This window comes from Ranitomeya imitator, chromosome 3 (assembly GCF_032444005.1).
Source record: "Ranitomeya imitator isolate aRanImi1 chromosome 3, aRanImi1.pri, whole genome shotgun sequence".
NCBI lineage: Eukaryota > Metazoa > Chordata > Amphibia > Anura > Dendrobatidae > Ranitomeya > Ranitomeya imitator.
This window is the reverse complement of record NC_091284.1, coordinates 414218561-414241033: the sequence shown is the minus strand read 5'-3', so window position 1 is coordinate 414241033 and position 22473 is coordinate 414218561. Positions and strand designations below refer to the sequence as shown.

General features: G+C 42.3%; 1 protein-coding gene across 2 annotated transcripts in view; it reads right to left on the bottom strand.

Annotated features, from left to right (window-relative positions):
• LOC138670105 (multidrug and toxin extrusion protein 2-like) overlaps positions 1 to 22473 on the bottom strand; it is a 443377-nt gene that overhangs the window by 27290 nt on the left and 393614 nt on the right. Inside the window, exons 14-15 of one of the 2 annotated variants that reach the window (XM_069757141.1) lie at positions 19651 to 19720; positions 14134 to 14266 (exon numbers count right to left, since the gene is read on the bottom strand). In XM_069757141.1, the coding sequence (XP_069613242.1) occupies positions 14134 to 14266; positions 19651 to 19720 (203 nt within the window). The remainder of the gene's footprint in view (positions 1 to 14133; positions 14267 to 19650; positions 19721 to 22473) is intronic. The other variant, XM_069757142.1, reaches the window with a different exon arrangement.

The window sequence follows — 22473 nt, the reverse complement described above, 5'->3', positions numbered from 1 at the left end:
TGCTCTGCTTTACGGCCAGACGGCGCTCACAGTCAGTGCGGGAAGCTGAAGGCGAGGGACGTGATAGACACCGGAATGTAAGTATGTAGTGTTTTTTTTTTTACATTTACAATGGTAACCAGGGTAAACATCGCGTTACTAAGCGCAGCCCTGCGCTTAGTAACCCGATATTTACACTAGTTACCAGTCAACACATCGCTGGATCGGTGTCACACACGCCGATTCAGCGATGTCAGAGGGTGATCCAGCGACGAAATAAAGTTCTGGACTTTCAGCTCCGACCAGTGATGTCACAGCAGGATCCAGATCGCTGCTGTGTGTCAAACACAACGATATCGCTATCCAGGACGCTGCAACGTCACGGATTGGTATCGTTATCGTTCAAAAGTTGCTGAGCGTGATGGTACCTTAAGGTAGGTTAGCAGCTAATGGATGTATAGAAATCAGTAACCTGGAGAGAGGTGGCTGGTATAGGCTACTTTCACACATCAGGTTTTCAGTGTCAGGTTAAATCCGGCAAATTTTCAAAAAAACGGATGAGGCGAATGTTGCCGCAGGATCAGGTATTTTCCCCATAGACTTGTACTAGTGCCAGATTGCACCGGATGACATTGCGTTTTGCCCAGTTTTCGCCGGATCTAGCAAATCTGCCGCTTCCAGTTTCTTGAAAAAACGTCCATTGCAACATTCTTTGTCTCCGGCGAAAAAGCGAAATCTTGCAAAATCAGACAAGGTGATTTTCTGGATTTGTTTTCTCATTTTGACTCTCAGGCTGCCGTCACACTATCAGTATTTGGTCAGTATTTTACATCAGTATTTGCAGCCAAAACCAGGAGTGGAACAATTAGAGGAAAAGTATAATAGTATGCACCACTTCTTCATTTATCACCAGCTCCTGGTTTTGGCTTCCAAATACTGATGTAAAATACTGACCAAATACTGCTAGTGTGACTGCAGCCTCATAGTTGTGGCCTACCTATGATGTCAATTAAAGGCCTCTCTCATCTTTTGGTGGGAGAACCTGCACAATTGGTGGCTGAATAAATACTTTTTTCCCCCACTGTATTACTGTATATAAGATTTTTTTTAGGGTTGTAAACTAGCTTTAAAGGGACTCTGTCACCCCAAAAATCTGTATCTGAGCTAAGCCCACCGGCATCAGGGGCTTATCTACAGCATTCTGTAATGCTGTAGATAAGCCCCCAATGTAACCTGAAAGATGAGAAATAAAGTTTAGATTATACTCACCCAGGGGCGATCCCGCAGCGGTCTGGTCTGATGAGCATTGCGATCCGGGTCCAGTGCCTCCTATCTTCGTTCGATGACGTCCTCTTCTTGTCTTCTTGCCGCGGCTGCGGCGCAGGCGTACTTTGTCTACCCTGTTGAAGGCAGAGCAAAGTACTGCAGCGTGCATGCGACGGGGCTCTCTGACTTTTCCTGGCGCCTGCGCACTGCAGTACTTTGCTCTGCAGACAAAGTACGCCTGCGCTGGTGCCGCTACAATAAGAAAAGAAGAGGACATCATCGTATGAAGATAGGAGGCGCTGGACCAGGATCGCGATGCCCATCGGACCCGGACAGCAGCGGGACCACCCCTGGGTGATTATAATATAACTTTTATTTCTCATCTTTCAGGATACATCGTGGCGGTGGGCTTAGCTCAGATACGATTTTTGGGGTGACAGAGTCCCTTTAAGTTACATAGAGTATTACAGTATGTAAAAGATGAGGTTAAAAACACATTGCATACAGATTTCATACGCATGTCATATGGCTGTTACACGGATGCAAGGAGACTAAAAATTGCACACTCGCATGACATATATAATTGCATATGAAGGACACTCGCATAACACTCGCCTTTCTTTTCTTTTCTGAATAAATATGAGAGTGATTTTTCTTTTACGCCAGGGGTCTCAAACTGCATTCCTCAAGGGCCTCAAACCATGTGTGTTTTCAAGATTTCCTTAACATTGCACAAGGTGCTGGAATCATTCTCTGCAGGTGATTACATTATCACCTGTGCAATACAATGAAATCCTGAAAACATGACCTGTTTGCAGCCCTCGAGGAATGCAGTTGGAGACCTCAGTTTTACGCAGATGTGAGCGAGGCCTTAGGCGCATTTTTTCCACTGCAAATTTTCATGCACAAAAAACACAGCGTTTTACAGTTGCAGAAAAGTGTATGGGATTTATAGAAATCTCTTGCCCACTGTTTTTTTTACAGTGCTGAAATTGACCTGTGCTGTGATTTTTAGATCTGCAACATGTCAATTTTTTGGGGGTAAATATGGATTTTATTTACAGATTTTCCAAATGGAATTGAATGAGATATATGCAGTTTTAGTGCAAAGCACACCAAATACTCTTCATGAGAACTTTGCCTAAGGCCAGTTTCACATGTCATTGGCTCCGGTACGTGAGGTGACAGTTTCCTCACGTACCGGAGACACTGACACACGTAGACACATAAAAATCAATGCATCTTTTCAGATGTCATTGATTTTTTGCGGACCGTGTCTCCGTGTGCCAAACACGGAGACATGTCAGTGTTCGTGGGAGCGCACGGATTACACGGACCCATTAAAGTCAATGGGTATGTGTAAAACACGTACCGCACACGGTACCGCACACGTACCGCACACGATTGTCCGTGTGCAGTCCGTGTTACGTGCAGGAAACAGCGCTACATTAAGCGCTGTCCCCCCCACTGGTGCTGAAGCCGCCATTCATATTTTCCCTGCAGCAGCGTTTGCTGCAGGGAAAATATGAATATTAGTGTTTAAAATGCAGATCCAGGTCAACACCCCTCCCACCCCCTGTCCGCCCCCCCGCTGTGATTAAAATACTCACCTAGCTTCCGGATCCCTCGCCGCAGCGTCCTCTTCTGGCCGCAGCTTCTCCTGTATGCGGTCACGTGGGCCGCCGATTAAAATCATGAATATGCGGCTCCGCCTCCCATAGGGGTGGAGCCACATATTCATTACTGTAAATGAGCGGCCCCACGTGACCGCTCATACAGTAGAAGGTGCGGCCAGGACAGAAAGCAGCGCCAGCCAGCGAGGGAGCTAGCTAGAGTATTTTAATAACAGCGGGGGAAAGGGGCGCACAGGGGGTGGGAGGGGGGTGGGGACCTGGATCTTGATTTTACACACGATTATTCATATCTTCTCTACAGCAAATGCTGCTGCAGGGAAGATATGAATGGCGGCTTCAGTACGATGCAGGGGACAGCGCTAAACTTTAGTGCTGTCTCCTGCACGGTGCGTGTGGCACCCAGTGGGCACACGGGCGGCACACGTGTGCCGCATGTGTGCCACACTGATGTGCCACAGAAACGCACGGGCACATGGACACGGATAATTCCGGTACCGATTTTTCCGGTACCGGAATTATCTGGACGTGTGGGACTGCCCTAAAACATTACAAGAAACAAATAGAGACAAATAGCACAGCTGAAAAACCCAGGTTAAGAATGCAGTAAAATGCAATTAACTCCTTCACCCCAAAGCCTGTTTTCACCTTTCTGACCATAAAAATGTTTACAATTCTGACTATTGACACTTTATGTGGTTTTAACTCTTGAACGCTTCCACGGATCCCACTGATTATGAAACTGTTTTCTCTTGAAATATTGTACTTCATGATAGTGGTAAATTTTGTTCGATATGACTTGCATTTATTTGTGAAATGATCGGAAATTTTACGAAATGTAGAAAATTTTGCCATTTTCAAACTTTTAAACTTTATGCCCTTAAAATAAATCAGGGTTATGTCAGAAAGAATACTTAATAAATAATATTTCCAACATATCTCAGCACTACTTTTGAAGCATTTTTTTCTGCTAGGAAGTTATAAGAGTTAAAAGTTGATCAGCAATTTCTCATTTTTCGAACCAAAGTTAAAAAACCACTTAGGGACCACATCATATTTGAAGTGACTTTAAAAGGCCTATACGACAGAAAATGCCCAAAAGTTACATCATTCTAAAAACTGCACTCCTCAGTGTGTTCAAAACCACATTCTAGAAGTTTTTTAACCCTTCAGGGGCTTCACAGGAATTAATTGAATGTGAAAGGAAAAAATGAAGAACATTTAACTTTTTTCACAAAAGTTTTACTTTAGACTCAATTTTTTTATTTATTTTCACAAGGATAACACAATAAAATGGATATCAAAATTTGTTGTCCAATTGTTACGCCAATACCCCATATGTTGGGGAAAACTACAAGGCAGAGCTCGGAAGGGAATGAGCACCATTTGACTTTTTCAATGTCAAATTTGCTGGCATAATTAACGAATGCCATGTCGCATTTGGAGAGCTCCTGATGTGCCGAAACAGTGGAAGCCTCTCACAAGTGACAACATTTTGGAAACTAGACCACCTCAGGAAACCTATATAGATGAGTGGTGAGTAAATTTAACCCCCAGGTGTTTCACTGATGTTTATAACGTTAAGCCGTGAAAAGAGAGAAATCAAATTTTGAACACATTTTGTTTTTAGCTTCAGATTTTGCATCTTCACAAGGGTAATAGGAGAAATTGCACCATACAATTTGTTGCCCAATTTCACTTGCATATGCCCATACCCCATACGTGGGGAAAACTACTGTTTTGGAGCACAGCTGTGCTCAGAAAAGACGGAGTCATGTTTTGGAACCTAGATTTTCATGGAATGTTCTGCAGGTGTCATGTATTTGGAGAGCCCCTGATGTGCCTAAACAGTGAAACCCCCCACAAGTGACCCTATTTAGGAAACTAGACTCCTCAAGGAATTTATCTTGATGTGTGTTGAGCACCTCAAGCCCCCAGGTGCTTCACAGAAGTTAAACATGTTGAGCAATTAAAATAAAACAATCAAATTCTGCTGAGTACACCAATACCCCATATGTGGCTCAAAACTACTTATGTGGCACAGTGCAAAGCTCAGAAGGGAAGATGCACCATATTGGATTTCAGATTTTGCTTGACTGGTTTGAGGGTGCCATGCTACATTGGTAAAGCCCCTGAGGTGCCAGAATAGCAGAACCCTGTTTTACAAACTGCACCTCTCAATTAATTAATCTTCGGGAGCAGTGATCATATTGACACCACAGGTGTGTCACAGAATTTTATACCATTGGATAGTGAAGAAAAAATAATTACATTTTTACCACATAAATGTTGTTTTAGCCCCAGATTGTTGATTATCACAATGGGAAATGGGCAAAAATGGTACCAAAATTTGTCCCATATAGCAAGACTCGGGAGGGATGGAGAGCTATTTGCCTCCTGGAGCACAGATTTTGCTAGCATTTCCAGAGCCATTGTACTTCCAGTAATATGTTAACCCCTTATATTTCTGTTAACAGATGAGGAAGCTGAGCGGGGACTTGTTTTTGTGAATTGATTTGAAGCTTTTGTAGGGAACATTTTTCATAACATTTGGGATCACATTTTTCCTGTGCTCTATGCTGAGCACTTACATCTGGGTTTACATCTAAATCTCCGAGTGACGTGATTCAGATGAAACCCCCGAGGGAGCCACTCACTATAATGAGGCAGTAGAGTTTCTATTGACTCTGTTTTGCCTCTGTTCAGCAATGTCCTTCTTTTCAGAGGTGCACAAAACTGTAGTCAACCGCGTTTTTATGCACATCTAAAAAGATGGACACTGTCAGATCATAGGCAGCAACACGGCATCCACAGTGCCTCTATCTACCCCATTATAGGGAATCTTCCACTTGGGGTTCCATCTGAATCACATTTTTCAGAGATACAGTAAACACGGAAACTCTGGTGTAAGCACTCAATGCAGAGCGCAGGATAAATGTGAGCTGTGCCTTACTGCAATCTTTGGGAGGCATAATGAACAAATCCACAGCAAGTGAAGAATTGGTTTTATTTATTTTTTTACACTGTTTATCGTGCAGTCTAAGTGATTAGACTATTTTATTCTTTGGATCGGTGCAATTATAGCGATACCAGATTTATATTTTTTTATGTTTGGCTGCTATTACACACTAAAAGATGCTTTTTATTGCGCATCACCATATTTTGACAGCTATAATTTTTCCAAATTTTGGCTGTGAGTCATGTGAGGGTCTGTTTTTTTGTGGGTACCAAGATGACAATTTTATTGGTACCATTTTTGTCACATGACATTTTTGATTGCTTTCTGTTCCAATTTTTGGGAAGCAAAATTAACAAAAAACTGCAATTCAGGAATTTTTTTTAATGCTTTTTGGCTAAATTGGGGCCTAAGTTTATTGGCCCTTATGAGATCACTGAGGTGGTTAATCCAGTGGCGTTTCGTTTGCGTCTTCCAGCATCTTTTAAGATACCCAATGTATTCCATAGGGCCCTGCTGAAACCATTGGGGGCTGTGGAAGAAGCGTCATTGGGTCCCTCACCGCCTGTGTTGGTGGATAGTCAGGAGGAGTTCGAGGTGGAGCGCATTGTAGATTCCTGGTTGGTCTGCTGTTCCCTCCAGTATCTTGTGCACTGGAAGGGGTATGGTCCTGAGGACCGATCCTGGGTTCCTGCCCGATCGGTTCATGCTGATCATCTGGTGTGCTCCTTTCATGCCCGTTTCCTGGGAAACCTGGGGGTCAAGTAGCCCCCTGTTGAGAGGGGGGTAGTGTCATGACTCTGGACAGGATGGTTCCACCTCTATCCTGGTCAGGGTTAATTCAGTCCGCCTCTCTTTGTTTTTGGGGCGGCTATATAATGTTGGCAGTACCTGCATTTAGTGTCTGTTATACTTCCGTATACTTGGTTAGTGGTTGCTGACCAGGTGACTCGTCCTTAAACATGTGCCTCTGTGCTTGAGTGCCTTTCTTGTGTTTGAGTGCCTTTCTTGTGTATGATTCGGTTTGTCCCCTGTATCCTACTTTTGTACTGCTCTGTCTCTCCTGGTTATCTGACCCCCTTGGCTTGTGCCTGTTTACTCTTTGTCTTGTCCCTAGGTACTGCACGTTCATCTTGCTTCTGACTCTCGGCTCTCCTTGACCATGTTTACTGTCTTTTCCCTGTGCTCTGCGTGCTCAGTGTCCTTCACTTGTATTCACGTGTGGTGGCTCCGCACCCTGGTCATGGGATCGCTCAGTGCCAGTTCCTGTGCTCACTACACTAGTCTAAGGTCCTTGTGCACTGCGTTCCTTCTCTACTTCCTGTGCTCATTTACATGCCCCCTGATAGCACTTATGCTGTGTGCCATCATATTAACTAAAGTGCCTAGAGAAATATTGCAGAAACTTACACTGTCAGGCTTCCTCTTCCGAGTGGCATCCACCCCGACACGTGTTTTGGCTTACCACCTACATCACCCGACAGTGTAAGTTTCTGCAATATTGCTCTAGGCACTTTAGCTACTATGAAGGCACACACCATAAGTGGTAAATATTCACCTATATAATATCTACATGCCACAGGATGCACACATTTTTGCATAGGAACCATCTTATATATTGACATTATATAGGACATTAACTTTAGCCTGATCTACTAGGAAACAGCATCTGATACCAAACATTACTATAGAATTTATATTATAGAATTTCTATTGCATATACATTTTACTTACCTACTATTACAGCTACAGCATTTGTCCCATAACTATCCAATTATAATTAATTATAATTAATATGATTAATGGATAAATATGGATGCATTTGTATGGATCATGATCTACCTGTCTTGTATTGAATTTTTTATATGACACTCTTCCTCTGGATACTGATCTATACCTGAGTGTGCCCCCCTTGCTTTTATTACTTGTTTTTATATATCTTTAGGCATTGTTTTGTTATCCTACTGTTTATTACTTGATTTAAAATAAAATAAAATAGATTTTTTCACTATCTCATGTATTGGGACTTTATGGTCCGATTCGCTTCCCAATTCTTTTCATGTTTAATACCTACTGTCCTATCACAACATAGCTCGGTGCTTTTTTTGCATTGTGGTGGGCACTATATACATTACGCTATAACTATATGCAGTATATTCACTATTTAGCTATCACACAGCGGGATCTAGCTCTGTTCCCTTGCTATCTATCCTAGATATCAAAATAGCAATGCATTCAAGATGACCAAGGAATCTCACAGAAGTGGATGAATTTTCCATGGAAAATGGATGAAAATCCCTCAAACAAGAATTGAAGGACTCTTGTGTGGTTACAAAAAGCGTTTACAAGCTGTGATACTTACAAAAAGGTAAGATACTAACCATGCAGAGTGCACAAACTTTTGCATCAACTCATTTTCTTTTTTTGTAATTTTTAAAATGTAAAAGGTGAAAATATATATTTTTTCCCTAAAATACAAAGGAAATGTGTCATCTTTAACTTGCTTAACTGTTCACCTTAACAGTAATTTTCACCAGGGGTGCCCCAACGTTTACATGCCACTGTATTGTGCTGAGCTACACTACTGCACCACTACTACACTACAATGTATGGGCACTAACTACAATGTATGGACACTACAATGGCATATTTGTAATTTTCACTCAGAAACATCCATTGGTGCTTGTTTCTGGAAAACACCCATGGAATCCAGTCATCACATCTGTAGATAAATTCCCAAAGGAGTATAATTTCCAAAATGGAGAAACTTGAAGGGGGTATGCTGCTCTTCTAGCACTTAGGGCCTCTTGTATATGGAGTCTGCAAACTATTCTAGGAAAATCTGATCCCCAAGAGGCAAATAGCGCTTTGTCCCTCCTGTGTCTCGCCATGTGGCTTAGTACTACTGCACAGCCACATATGGGGTATTAGCACATTCAGCAGAAATTGTGTGACAAATTTTTGGCCATTTTTACCCATTTTCCCTTGTGAAGATGTAAAATCGGGGGCTAAAACAACATTTTTGTCGTAAAAAGTTAATTTTTGGTATTCTATGACACACCTGTGGTGTCAATATGATCACTGCCCTGCTACATTAATTCATTGAGAGGTGTAGTTTGAAAAATTGCTCTGCCAATGTGACATGGCACCTTCAAACCATTCCATCAAAATGTGAACTCCAATATGGTGTTCCTTTAGTTTTGAGCTTTGCACTGTGCCTCAAAAGTAGTTTTCGACCACATATGGGTTATACGCAAGGGCGTAACTACCACGGTCGCAGCAGTCGCCATTGCGACCGAGCCCAGGGTAGTCAGGGGCCCCAGCAGGTCAGATGCACGCCGACACCAGCAAAAAGTTAAAAACTGTAGCCGTGCAGGTGATTCGTCCTGCACGGCAACAGACAGACCTGCCCTCCACCTGACCTGCCGGGCGCACACATCAGATCAGCAGCCGACGCCTGATCTGAAAGGAAGAGCTGAAGATCCTGTGGTGACGTCATCACTATCATAGGTCTTTCACCATTTATCAGCTCCGCCTCCTGATCACATGACGATGACGTCACCACAGGTCCTTCAGCTCTCAGCAGCTCAGTCCTGGTTGTGTGCAGCTAGTTTTCTCTGGTATCAACCAGCAGCAGATTTCCGGTTCCTGCTGTTCTGGTGAGATATGGAGACCGGCAGAATGTGGAGACGGATGGGGCAGAATGTGGAGACGGATGGGGCAGAATGCGGAGACGGATGGGGCAGAATGCGGAGACGGATGGGGCAGAATGCGGAGACGGATGGGGCAGAATGCGGAGACGGATGGGGCAGAATGCGGAGACGGATGGGGCAGGAGCATGGGCAGGATGTGGATTTGGGTGGAAAATGTTTTGGTGGGGGGCCCCATTTGAAAGTTCGCACCGGGGCCCATAACTTTGTAGTTACGCCACTGGTTATCCGCATACTCAGGAGAAATTGCACAACAAACTATGGGGCCCATTTTCTCCTATTACCCTTGGGAAATGAAAAATTTGGGGCAAAATAAACAAATGTATTTATTTTTTTCACAGTTCATCATTGTAAAGTTCTGTGAACTAATTGTGGATTACTTGGGAGTTTCCACCGGCATATCAGGGGCTCTCCAGACGCAACATGGTGTACGCTCTCAATTCCTGCCATTTTTTAGTTCAAAAAGTCAAACCGTGCTCCTTCCTTTCTGAACTACAGCTCTGGCAAAAATTACGTGACCACTGCAAAATTTTCAGTTTGCCTGACTTTTCTCTTCATAGGTGTATTTTTGAGTAAAATGTAAATTGTTAATTTAATTTATAAACTTCTGACAACATGTCTCCGAATTTCCAAGCAATAAATTTTGTATTTTTTTTTCTGAAAAAGAGAAATGGTCAAAATTAAAAAAAAAACAAAACAGTGCTTTCAGACCTCAAATAATGCAAAGAAAACAAGTTCATAATCATTTAGAAGCATCTATAGTAACATAGTTAGTAAGGCCGAAAAAAAGACATTTGTCCATCCAGTTCAGCCTATATTCCATCATAATAAATCCCCAGATCTACGTCCTTCTACAGAACCTAATAATTGTATGATACAATATTGTTCTGCTCCAGGAAGACATCCAGGCCTCTCTTGAACCCCTCGACTGAGTTCGCCATCACCACCTCCTCAGGCAAGCAATTCCAGATTCTCACTGCCCTAACAGTAAAGAATCCTCTTCTATGTTGGTGGAAAAACCTTCTCTCCTCCAGACGCAAAGAATGCCCCCTTGTGCCCGTCACCTTCCTTGGTATAAACAGATCCTCAGCGAGATATTTGTATTGTCCCCTTATATACTTATACATGGTTATTAGATCGCCCCTCAGTCGTCTTTTTTCTAGACTAAATAATCCTAATTTCGCTAATCTATCTGGGTATTGTAGTTCTCCCATCCCCTTTATTAATTTTGTTGCCCTCCTTTGTACTCTCTCTAGTTCCATTATATCCTTCCTGAGCACCGGTGCCCAAAACTGGACACAGTACTCCATGTGCGGTCTAACTAGGGATTTGTACAGAGGCAGTATAATGCTCTCATCATGTGTATCCAGACCTCTTTTAATGCACCCCATGATCCTGTTTGCCTTGGCAGCTGCTGCCTGGCACTGGCTGCTCCAGGTAAGTTTATCATTAACTAGGATCCCCAAGTCCTTCTCCCTGTCAGATTTACCCAGTGGTTTCCCGTTCAGTGTGTAATGGTGATATTGATTCCCTCTTCCCATGTGTATAACCTTACATTTATCATTGTTAAACCTCATCTGCCACCTTTCAGCCCAAGTTTCCAACTTATCCAGATCCATCTGTAGCAGAATACTATCTTCTCTTGTATTAACTGCTTTACATAGTTTTGTATCATCTGCAAATATCGATATTTTACTGTGTAAACCTTCTACCAGATCATTAATGAATATGTTGAAGAGAACAGGTCCCAATACTGACCCCTGCGGTACCCCACTGGTCACAGCGACCCAGTTAGAGACTATACCATTTATAACCACCCTCTGCTTTCTATCACTAAGCCAGTTACTAACCCATTTACACACATTTTCCCCCAGACCAAGCATTCTCATTTTGTGTACCAACCTCTTGTGCGGCACGGTATCAAACGCTTTGGAAAAATCGAGATATACCACGTCCAATGACTCACCGTGGTCCAGTCTATAGCTTACCTCTTCATAAAAACTGATTAGATTGGTTTGACAGGAGCGATTTCTCATAAACCCATGCTGATATGGAGTTACACAGTTATTCTCATTGAGATAATCCAGAATAACATCCCTCAGAAACCCTTCAAATATTTTACCAACAATAGAGGTTAGACTTACTGGCCTATAATTTCCAGGTTCACTTTTAGAGCCCTTTTTGAATATTGGCACCACATTTGCTATGCGCCAGTCCTGCGGAACAGACCCTGTCGCTATAGAGTCACTAAAAATAAGAAATAATGGTTTATCTATTACATTACTTAGTTCTCTTAGTACTCGTGGGTGTATGCCATCCGGACCCGGAGATTTATCTATTTTAATCTTATTTAGCCGGTTTCGCACCTCTTCTTGGGTTAGATTGGTGACCCTTAATATAGGGTTTTCATTGTTTCTTGGGATTTCACCTAGCATTTCATTTTCCACCGTGAATACCGTGGAGAAGAAGGTGTTTAATATGTTAGCTTTTTCCTCGTCATCTACAACCATTCTTTCCTCACTATTTTTTAAGGGGCCTACATGTTTTAACTCAGAAAGAGTTCAGAAATCAATATTTTGTGGGCTAATCATGATTTTTAATCACAGCTTTCATGCGTTTTGTCATGCTTTCCACCAGTCTTCACACTGCTTCTGTTACAAAAATGTAAGCAGTTCTTCTTTGCTTGATGGCTTGTGACTATCCATCTTCCTCTTCATTACATTCCAGAGGTTTTCAATGAGGTTCAGGTCTGGAGACTGGGCTGCCCATGACAGGGTTTTGATGTAGTGGTCTCTTACTTTTTGCCAGAGCTGTATACCATGTACCCAAACAGTAGTTTTCCCTCATAAATGGGGTATCAGCATACTCAAGAAAAATTGCACAACAAATTTTGGAGTCCATTTTCTCCTTTTACCCTTGTAAAAATAAAAAGTTGGGGCTAAAAATATAATTTTTATGGGAAAAATTAGATTTTTTATTTTAATCGCCCTACATTCTAATCTGTGAAGTACCTGGTATCTGGGGGTTCAAGGTACCCAGCACACATCTAGATAAATTCCTTGAGTGGTATAGTTTTCAAAATTGGGACACTTGCGGGGGGTTTCCACAGTTTAGGCACATCAGGGGCTCTCCAAATGAAACATGGTGTCTGCTCTCAATTTCAGCCATGTTTGTTTTCAAAAAGTCACACCGTGTTCCTTCTCTTCTGAGCCCTGCCGTGTGCCCAAACAGTTGTTGTCCCCTACATATAAGGTATTGATTTGCTCAAGAGAAATTGCACAACAAATATTGTAGTAGATTTTTGTCCTGTTACCCTTGTGAAAATAAAAAAATTGTGACTAAAAAAAACATTTTTTTGTGGGCAAATTTTGATTTTTTTTATTTTCACGGCTTTACATTATAAATTTTTGTGTAGCACCTGGGTGTTCAAGGTGCTCACCAGACATCTAGATACATTTTTTGGGGGGGTCTAGTTTCTCCTATTACCCTTGCCAAAATTTGGGGCTAAAGTAAAATTTTTGTGAAAAAAAATAAAATGTTAATTTTTTCCTTCCACATTGCTTTAATTCCTATGAAGCACCCGAAGGGTTAATACACTTCTTGAATATAGTTTTGTGGACTTTGAGCAGTGCAGTTTTTAGAATGATGTCACTTGAGTATTGTACGTCATATAAGCCCCCCAAATCACTGCAAATGTGATGTGGTCCCTCAAAAAATGGTTTTGTAAATCCTGTTGGAAAAATGAGAAATCGCTGGTCAACTTTTAACCCTTCTAATTTCCTAACAAAAAAAAATGCTTAAAAAATTACGCAGATGTAAAGTAGACATGTGATAAATGTTATAAGTTATAACCAATACCCATTCAAATAACCAGAGCACCAAAAATGAGAAGTATCAATAGCCACACAAGAGAAAATCCAGTATAAAGTGCCATAATTAAAATGTACAACCTTTATTAAATAAACTCCACAAAGTTCATGCATAAATGGTACAAAATAATTCCACATAAAGAATCAAGGTCACTACTCAACCATAATGGGGAGTAATACCACCATAAGCCCGACCTTATGGTGGAATTATTTGCATAATTTATGCATGAACTTTGTTGAGTTTATTTAATAAAGGTTGTACATTTTAATTATGGCACGTTATACTGGATTTTCGCATGTGATAAATGTTATTTAATGACTTGTGTGGCATAACTCTGGTTTAAGGGGATAAGAATTAAAATTTGAAAATTGCAAAATGTTCAAAATTTGCACCAAATTTCTAATATTCTTTACAGATAAATGCAAGTCATATTGAACAAATTATCATGAAGAACAATATGTCATGAACAAGCTTTCAAAGAATCACTAGAATCTGTTGAAGCGTTCCAGAGTTATTACCACATAAAGTGACACTGGTCAGCATTGTAAAATTTGGCCTGGTCAAGAAACACTAGCTGGGGGTGAAGACGTTAATGAAGACTCCACTTTGTTAGAATTTGGATTGTTCTTTTACATTACCTTAATCTTTATATACTATTTGCATTCACTTTAAGCTGACGTTGTAGATACATGATTACATACTTAAAGGCCAGTAATCTCACCTACAATCCCAAGTTTCACTCGAAACATCAGTGAAATTCCAACTGGCAGTCCAATAGCATAATAGCCGATGGCATTGGTAATAGCTCCAATTGATTGCTTTCCTAAGCCTCTCAGTACTCCTCCACTGGAATACTGCAATGTATTTTTTAAATGTTATCAGATGCTTTAATTTTGAAAATACTGGTAATAATCAATGCATTAATAATAGTAGAAAATATCATCATGCCAGGTTCTAAACAGGAAATTGATTTATATTTTGTAAGTATGTACTAGTCTTAATGGGAACCTGAGAGGGGATTCTCCCTGCTCACTGCCCTGTAGTAATAGATCTTTCTCTATAGATGCATGCAGGGAAAGACCTGTCAGTCACTGGCACTGTATGAGGAGAAGCTTCTGTCAGGTTCCCATTAAGTTTAAAAATGTCCCATTAAGTTTAAAAATGTAAAGTGTTGCGGAATAAGTTGGCATTATAGAAATTAAAAATTATTATGAAATTATTATTATAAGACTAGTCTCCCATATGGCTCGGCCATTGGCAGCATTTCAGAGTTAATCCCTTTACGACCTATAATGTACCTATACATCAAAGGTCGCCTCCCCTTCTTTGATGCAGGCACTGGAACTGAGCTACATCTTTTCAGGCACATGATAGCTGATTTGATCAGCTGTCATGTGCCCCTAACAGCCACGGGTGAAGTCGCGATCCACCAGCGGCTGTTAAGATGTTAAATGTCTCTCACGGGGTTACCGCGACAAAGAGGAGCTAGAAGACCGCAGTGATTGCTCCTACTTGTGCGCTAAAAAGAAGCACTTTACCTTGTTAATCAGTATAAATTTTTTTTGTCAGTACAATGATTATAGAAAAAATTGGAGTCCAGCTCAACAGGGCTGGATTTTCATTTTCCTTTTCTTTTTCAAAAGAAAATATGGTGCATACAAAAGAAAAATTTACATGGTCGACATGACCCAGTCAACGCATTTTGCCTGCACTAGGCAGTCTTACTCATGAGTAAATTTTTCTTTCGTATGCACCATATTTTCTTTTGAAAAAGAAAAAGAAAAGGAAAATCCAGTCCTGTTGAGCCGGACTCCAATTTTCTCTATTTTCCTTAATGTGATGGCAGGGCGAGGCCGGTGTCTGAGCCCCAGGTGTATGAGCATAGAGCAACTGGGTGAGCTGGAATCAAGTTTCTATAATTAGTACAGGGGTTAATTGGCCATGTTGGGAGCGCTGGGAGTCTGGGCTCTCAGCTGAGCATGGTTAGCCACTTCTATACCCTATATAATCTGGGTCCTGACTGACCCACATCGTCAGAACTAGCTTATTCTGCATGGCTGGGAGGATAGGAGTTAGTGGTTATTTGAGAAGGCGTATTGTGGGTTTATCAGTGACTGTTGCTTTGGTGAGTAAGTGTGATAATTCCCTTTCCTTCTCCTACTTTGGTTTCTCCCCATTCTCCACTCCCCAGTGCTTTCCACTGTTGCATGTGAGTGAATATTTGTATGGTGATGCCATTTGAGTTGACGAACGTGCCCGCCGTCTATCAGCACTTCGTAATCTATCTTGATGACATATTAATTTATTCACCTAAGGGCTCCTTCTCACTTGCTTAAAATACGGCCGAGTCTCGCAGGTTAAAACCCGGCTCTGCCGCCGGCACTCCAGAGTGGAGTGTGCGGCCGCACAGCAATACATGGAGCTGCACGCTCCTCTCTGGAGTGCCGGCGGCAGAGCTGGGTTTTAACCTGTGAGACTCGGCTGTATTTTACGCAAGTGAGAAGGAGCCCTAACCTTGAGTCACATCAGGTACATGTCAGGCAGGTCTTACTCAGAGACAATAAATTATTTGTCAAACTGGAGAAATGTATGTTGTCATTTGAGGAGATCCCTTTTCTAAGATGTGTCATCATACACCAGTTTTTGCATGGATCCGGCGAAAGTCCGGGCAGTACAGGATTGGGATCATCCTGAGGATTTGAAGGGGTTACAGAGGTTTTTAGGCTTCGCCAACTACTACCATAAGTTCATCAAAACCTTTTCGGTAGTAGCCAAACTAGACTGATATGACTAGGATGGGGGCTGACTTTTCCAAGTGGTCCAGTCTGAACAGGGAGGCATTCAAAACCTTTTACATCTGTGCAGATCTTCATCCAGCCTGACGTTATTCAGCCTTTTATAGTCGAGGTTGACGCATCTGAGGTGGGAGTTGTGGCTGTGTTATTGCAGGGTGCATCCCTTGGTAAATGGCGTCCATGTTTATATTTTTTGACTGTCATCTGCAGAGTGAAATTGTGACACAGATAACAGAGAACTCTTGGCAATCAAGTGGGCTTTTGAAGAGTGGCGTCATTTTTTGGAGGGAGCAGTTCATCTACTTATGTTGACGGATCATGAGAATCTTGTATATTTTGAATATGCAAAACGTCTAACGCCTCAACAGGCAAGATGGGCATTGTTCTTCACCAACTTTAACTTTTTTTGTCACATATAGGCCAGGGAACAAAAACATTAAGGCAGATGCCTTACTTCGATGTTTTCCTGGAGGAGAAAATAATTGTGAACCGGTACCTATTCTACAAAAATTGGTGGTTATAGCGTCTATATTCTCTGATCTTGAAAAAGAGGTTATTGACGCTCATGGGGATGCCCCAGCTGCCTGTTCGTTAGGTAAACTGTTTGTACCTGTGAATCTTCGTCTAAGAATCCTTAGTGAAAATCATGGTTCGGCCTTGGTCAGACATCCTGGTAATAAAGCCACCACTGATCTTCTTACTTGGCATTTTTGGTGGCCAGGGGTTCATCAGGATGTTTGGGAGTATGTTGCTGCGTGCAGTGTCTGTGTGCATTCTAAGACCTCTCATACTCGTCCCTCGGGTCTTTCCAACCATTGAAGATTCCTAGTATGCCTTGGACTCACCTGTTAATAATAATTGTTATTCTGGATTGCCTGAAGAATTGTTTTCCTCATCTATTACATCCATGTGGCATGGGGTTACTAATAATTTGAGGAAGAAAGAGTCCATATACAAAAGTGTGGCTGATCAGATACGGTTGGTGGGTCCGGACCTGTGTATTGGTGACTTGGTGTGGTTGTCCTCTAAGAACATTAAGTTGAAGGTTCCATCTTGGAAACTGGGTCCCAGGTTTATTAGATCGTAGCCATCTTCAATCCCATAGCATTCCGCCTTGCTTTGCCACCTACCTTTAGGATCCAAAATGTGTTTCATCGATCTCTCCTCAAAAAATACATTGTGTCTTAGGTAACGTCACCGCTAACCATCTTCTGTCACAGGAAACTGTGACAGGAATCTGAATTTCAGATAGAAAAAATAATGGATTCTCTTTTAGTTTGTAGGTCGCTTCAGTATCTCGTACAATAGAAAGGATATGGTCCTGAGGAGAGAATGTGGATACCAGCATCTGATGTCCATGTGGCCAGACTGATCTGGTCTTTTCATGTGGCACAACCCGATAAACCCGGTTCCGAGGTTCCGGAGGTCCCTCGTAGGAGAGGGACGAATTGTCACGGGGTTACCGAGACAGAGAGGAGCCAGAAGACCACAGCATTTGATTGTTCCTACTCCTGCGCTGAAAGAAGCATTTCACCTTTTTAAACAGTGTAAATTTATTTTGGCAGTACAGGGGTTAATCGGCCAAGTTGGGAGCTCTGGGAGTCTGGGCTCTCAGCTGAGGACAGTTAACCACTCCTATCCCATTTATAATCTGGGTCCTGACTGACACACGTCGTCAGAGCTAGCTTATGCTGCATGGCTGGGAGGATAGAGGTTAGTGGTTATTTAAGAAAGCGAATGGTGTATTTATCAGTGACTTTTGCTTGGGTTAGTAAGTGTGATAGTTCCCTTTCCTTCTCCTACACTGGTTCTTCCCCATTCTCCACTCTCCGGTGCTTTTCTCTGTTATATGTGAGTGAATATTTGTATGCCTGGTATTATTCCTTTTGCCCATGTTCATGTTGCCCTGTTTGTCTGTTTGGTGTACTGCGTGGGACAGGGAAGGAGCCCCTGGTCCCGTGTCACCCGGCATCCGAGTCATGACAATGCCGCTATCAATCTCTGACAGAGGCATTTAACATGCATGCTCTGGAAGAGCGCCAATAACCCCATCCATCGACGCCCCTGTCACGTGATCACATTTTTTAATTTTATTTTGAATGGGGCTGATTTGAACTTTTATATTTTTTTATATTTTTAAAAACATTTTTTTTTAACTTTTTACTTGCTTCAATAGTCTCCATGGGAGACTAGAAGCTGCCATAACCTGATTGGCTCTGCTACATACAGATCACCTGTATGTAACAGAATACCCCACTATCAGGCTATGACAACCACTGGGGTCTCCTTCTGACCCCGGGTTGTCATGCCAACCCCCTCGGCGACCCGCGGTCATGTGACGCGGGTGCTGATGGGAGGAAGTAATGATGTGCTTCCTGCGTGTGCATGTTAAATACCACGGTCAGAGTTTGACAGCGGCATTTAACATGCAAACAGCCATGGGTAGATAGCGATTCCACCAGCGGATGTTAGGGGCACATGTCAGCAGATCAGATCAGCTGTCATGTGCCGGAAAAGGTGTGGGCTCAACCCCAGAGAGGCATCCAATGACGGACACTGCCCGTCATTGGATGTTAAGGGGCTAAATAAAAAAGAACCTATACATGTTTGGTATCTGTAAACTCGTAATGACCCGGAGAATCATTTTGGTAGGTCAGTTTTAGCATGTAGTGAACATGGTAAAATAAAATAAAAAAATATTGTGGAATTGCACTTTTTATGCAATTTCATCTCACTTGGATTTTATGGTAAAACCAATCATGCTGTTCATAAGTACAACCCATCCCGAGAAAACAAGCCCTCAAGCGGCCATATTGATGGAAAAATAAAAGAATTATGACTAAGGGAAAAACAGCAAGAACCAAAAAAATGCAAGAACGGAAAATCACAAAGTGGTGAAGTAGTCAAACATATGTCTGAAATCATATAGCCAAGGTCTGATACATGCTGCCCATGGATCAGCAGCATGTATATGTTCTTGAGTTTCCCTTTAAGGGTATGTGCACACGTTGCGGATTCTCTGCGGTACAGAAACGCTGCAGTTCCGCAATTGATTTACAGTACAATGTAAATCAATAAGAAAAAAAAAAAGATGTGCACACGTTGCAGAAAATCCGGTGCAGAAACGCTGCGGATTAAAAGAAGTAGCATGTCACTTCTTTTTTGCGGCTCTGCAGCGTTTTTGTACCCATTCCATTATAGAAATCCGCAGGGGTAAAAAAACCCACAGTAAATCCGCAAAAAAAACGCAGCAAAACCGCACAAAAAATGCAGCAGATCCGCACAAAAAATGTGACAAATCCGCAGCTGCGTTTTCTGCCAGGACAGGCAAAATCTGCACCAGAAATTCCTAAGGCTAATTTGCAACGTGCGCACATAGCCTAACACAACTTAACTACTATGTTATCTTTATATATAAAGTTACTGTTGATGGCTATACTTACATTTGTTGCATCACAAATGTGAAATGGAGTAAATATTAGCATGACTTGTGAAATCAAGATGAGAATATCCCTGAAAAAATATGAAAAATATAAAACAATTGTAAGGCTGTTTTCACATGGAGAAGATATGCTGTAGAATTTTCATCCAAAGTTGGAGGTGGAAAATCAGCAGCATATTATTTTAGCAGTAACAAATCTCATTTGACAAATCTCCAAAAGCGAAAAGATATCCATCCGGAAGTTGACATGTTAGCGCTCACTCCACTTGCGATTAAATGAGACAAATGCAATCCGATTTTGTCCTGCTCTGATCTGATCACGATCAAACATGGAGACAGGGAAAAAAATCGCAGCATGCTGTGATTGCACGCTGAATTCGGATCGCAGGCACCCATGTAAGTCTGTGGGTGCGTGTAAAACATCGCACTGCACTCGGATATCACCCAAGTGCTTTGCTTTTCCTGCTGACGTCAGCAGTAGAGGAGATGGAGACATTCATTTCTACGTCTCCTCCACATCTGTGCTGTGATCCTCTCATGCAAGAGGATCGGAGCACAGAGCACAAACACCCGACTCACACTCGCAGCAGAGCAAGAGCCGAGTGTCATCAGCATATCGCATCCCATGCTCTCGCGTTGGATGTGATTCGCTAATGGAACACTGGTTTTACAGACTTTAAGTCTGCAGCATATCAATTCTTGTTGAAAAATTGTCTCAGACTTTTTGAAGATTTTTCCTATTGAGTTCAATGAGGAAGTCAAAATCTACAACACACCTCAACTGCAAAAACACTTTTCATTAAGTTTAAGGGCACAGTCACATGTTCAGTATTTTATCTCAATAATTTACATTAGTATTTGTAAGCCAAAACCAGGAGAGGAGCAATCAAAGAAAAAGTATAATAGAAAAACGTGCACCACTTCAGTATTTTTAAGCCAAAACCATGAGTGGGTGAAAAATGTAGATGTTGAATACTGACCAAATGCTGAACATGTGAACGTGGCCTAAAATGGAAAAAAAGAAAACTATACACTTCTTCACTGGTGCTTCCTTGCCTGGACTTTTGAGTTCTCAACACATGTGGTAACAAATTCCAAGCTTTTGAGACTACTAGGGTCTCTTCATCAGGCATAGAATAGCCTGCTGCTTTCAAACATGCCACAATCACGCCTATCCTTAAAAAGCCAACCCTCGATCCAACTGCTATGTCCAGCTATCGTCCAATATCGCTGCTCCCATTTGCTTCCAAACTCTTGGAGCAGCAAGTCCAAGCTGAACTTTCCTCCCACTTCTCATCTAACTTGCTCTTTGACAATCTACAATCTGGTTTTCGACCAACACTCAACTGAGACAGCCCTGACCAAAATTAATAACGACCTACTTACAGCCAAAGCTAACGGACAATACTCTGTGCTCCTCCTTTTAGATCTGTCCTCTGCTTTCGACACAGTTGACCACTGCCTCTTACTACAGATCCTCTCCTCCATTGGCATCAAAGACTTCGCCCTATCCTGGATCTCCTCATACCTTTCCAACCGCACATTCAGCGTCTCCCAGTCCCACACTACCTCCTTATCCCACCCTCTCTCTGTTGGAGTCCCCCAAGGCTCTGTTCAAGGACCCCTACTCTTCTCAATCTATACACTTGGCCTGGGACAACTTATAAAGTCCCATTTATGCTGATGACACACAGATGTACCTTTCTGGCCCAGACGTCACCTCTCTGCTGTCCAGAATCCCGGAGTGTCTATCAGCCATATCTTCCTTCTTCTCTCATTTCCTCAAACTCAATGTGGAGAAATCTGAACTCATCATCTTTCCTCCATCTCATAGATCTTCCTTACCTGACCTATCGCAATTAATGACACCACGCTTTCCCCCGTACCGGAACTCCGCTGCCTCAGAGTAACCCTTGACTCTGCCCTGTCCTTCAAACTGCACATCCAAGCTCTTTCCACCTCCTGTCGCCTCCAGCTCAAAAATATCTCCAGAATCCATCCTTTCCTCAACCGTCAATCTACTAAATTGCTTGTGCATGCCCTCATCATCTCCCGCCTTGACTACTGCAACATCCTTTTCTGTGGCCTCTCTGCTAACACTCTTGCACCTCTCCAGTCCATTCTTAACTCTGCTGCCCAACTAATTTATCTCTCTCCTCGCTACTCCTCCGCTTCCCTCCTCTGCAAATCTCTTCACTGGCTTCCATTCACTCAGCTTATCCAGTCCAAATTATTAATACTAACCTACAAAGCCATCCATAACCTGCCTCCTTTATATATCTCTGACCTAATCTCCCGATATCTTCCCTCACATGATCTCCGGTCCTCCGAAGACCTCCTTCTCTTCTCCACACTCATTTATTCGCTCCTCACCCACCCAACTCCAAGACTTCTCCTGAATATCCTCCATCCTGTGGAATTATTTGCCCCAAAAACATCCAATTATCAACCACATTCGGATCCTTCAGATGGAACCTGAAAACCCACCTTTTCAGGAAAGCCTATAGCCTGCTCCGAACCGCTGCCTCCTCATCACTACCGGAGCTACCGCCTCACCAACACCGGAGCTCCTGCAACCCTCAACCTATTGTCTCCTTTCCCACCATCCTGTAGAATGTAAGCCCCCAAGGGCAAAGTCCTTGCCCCTCTGTATCAGTCTGTAATTGTTAGTTTGCTTACTGTAAGTGATATCTGTAATTTGTATGTTACCCCTTCTCATGTACAGCACCATAGAATTAATGGTGCTACATAAATAAGTAAATTAATAATAATAATAAATAGCACAAAATCTGAAGAGTCACACACAGGTGGTGATTCTCACAAA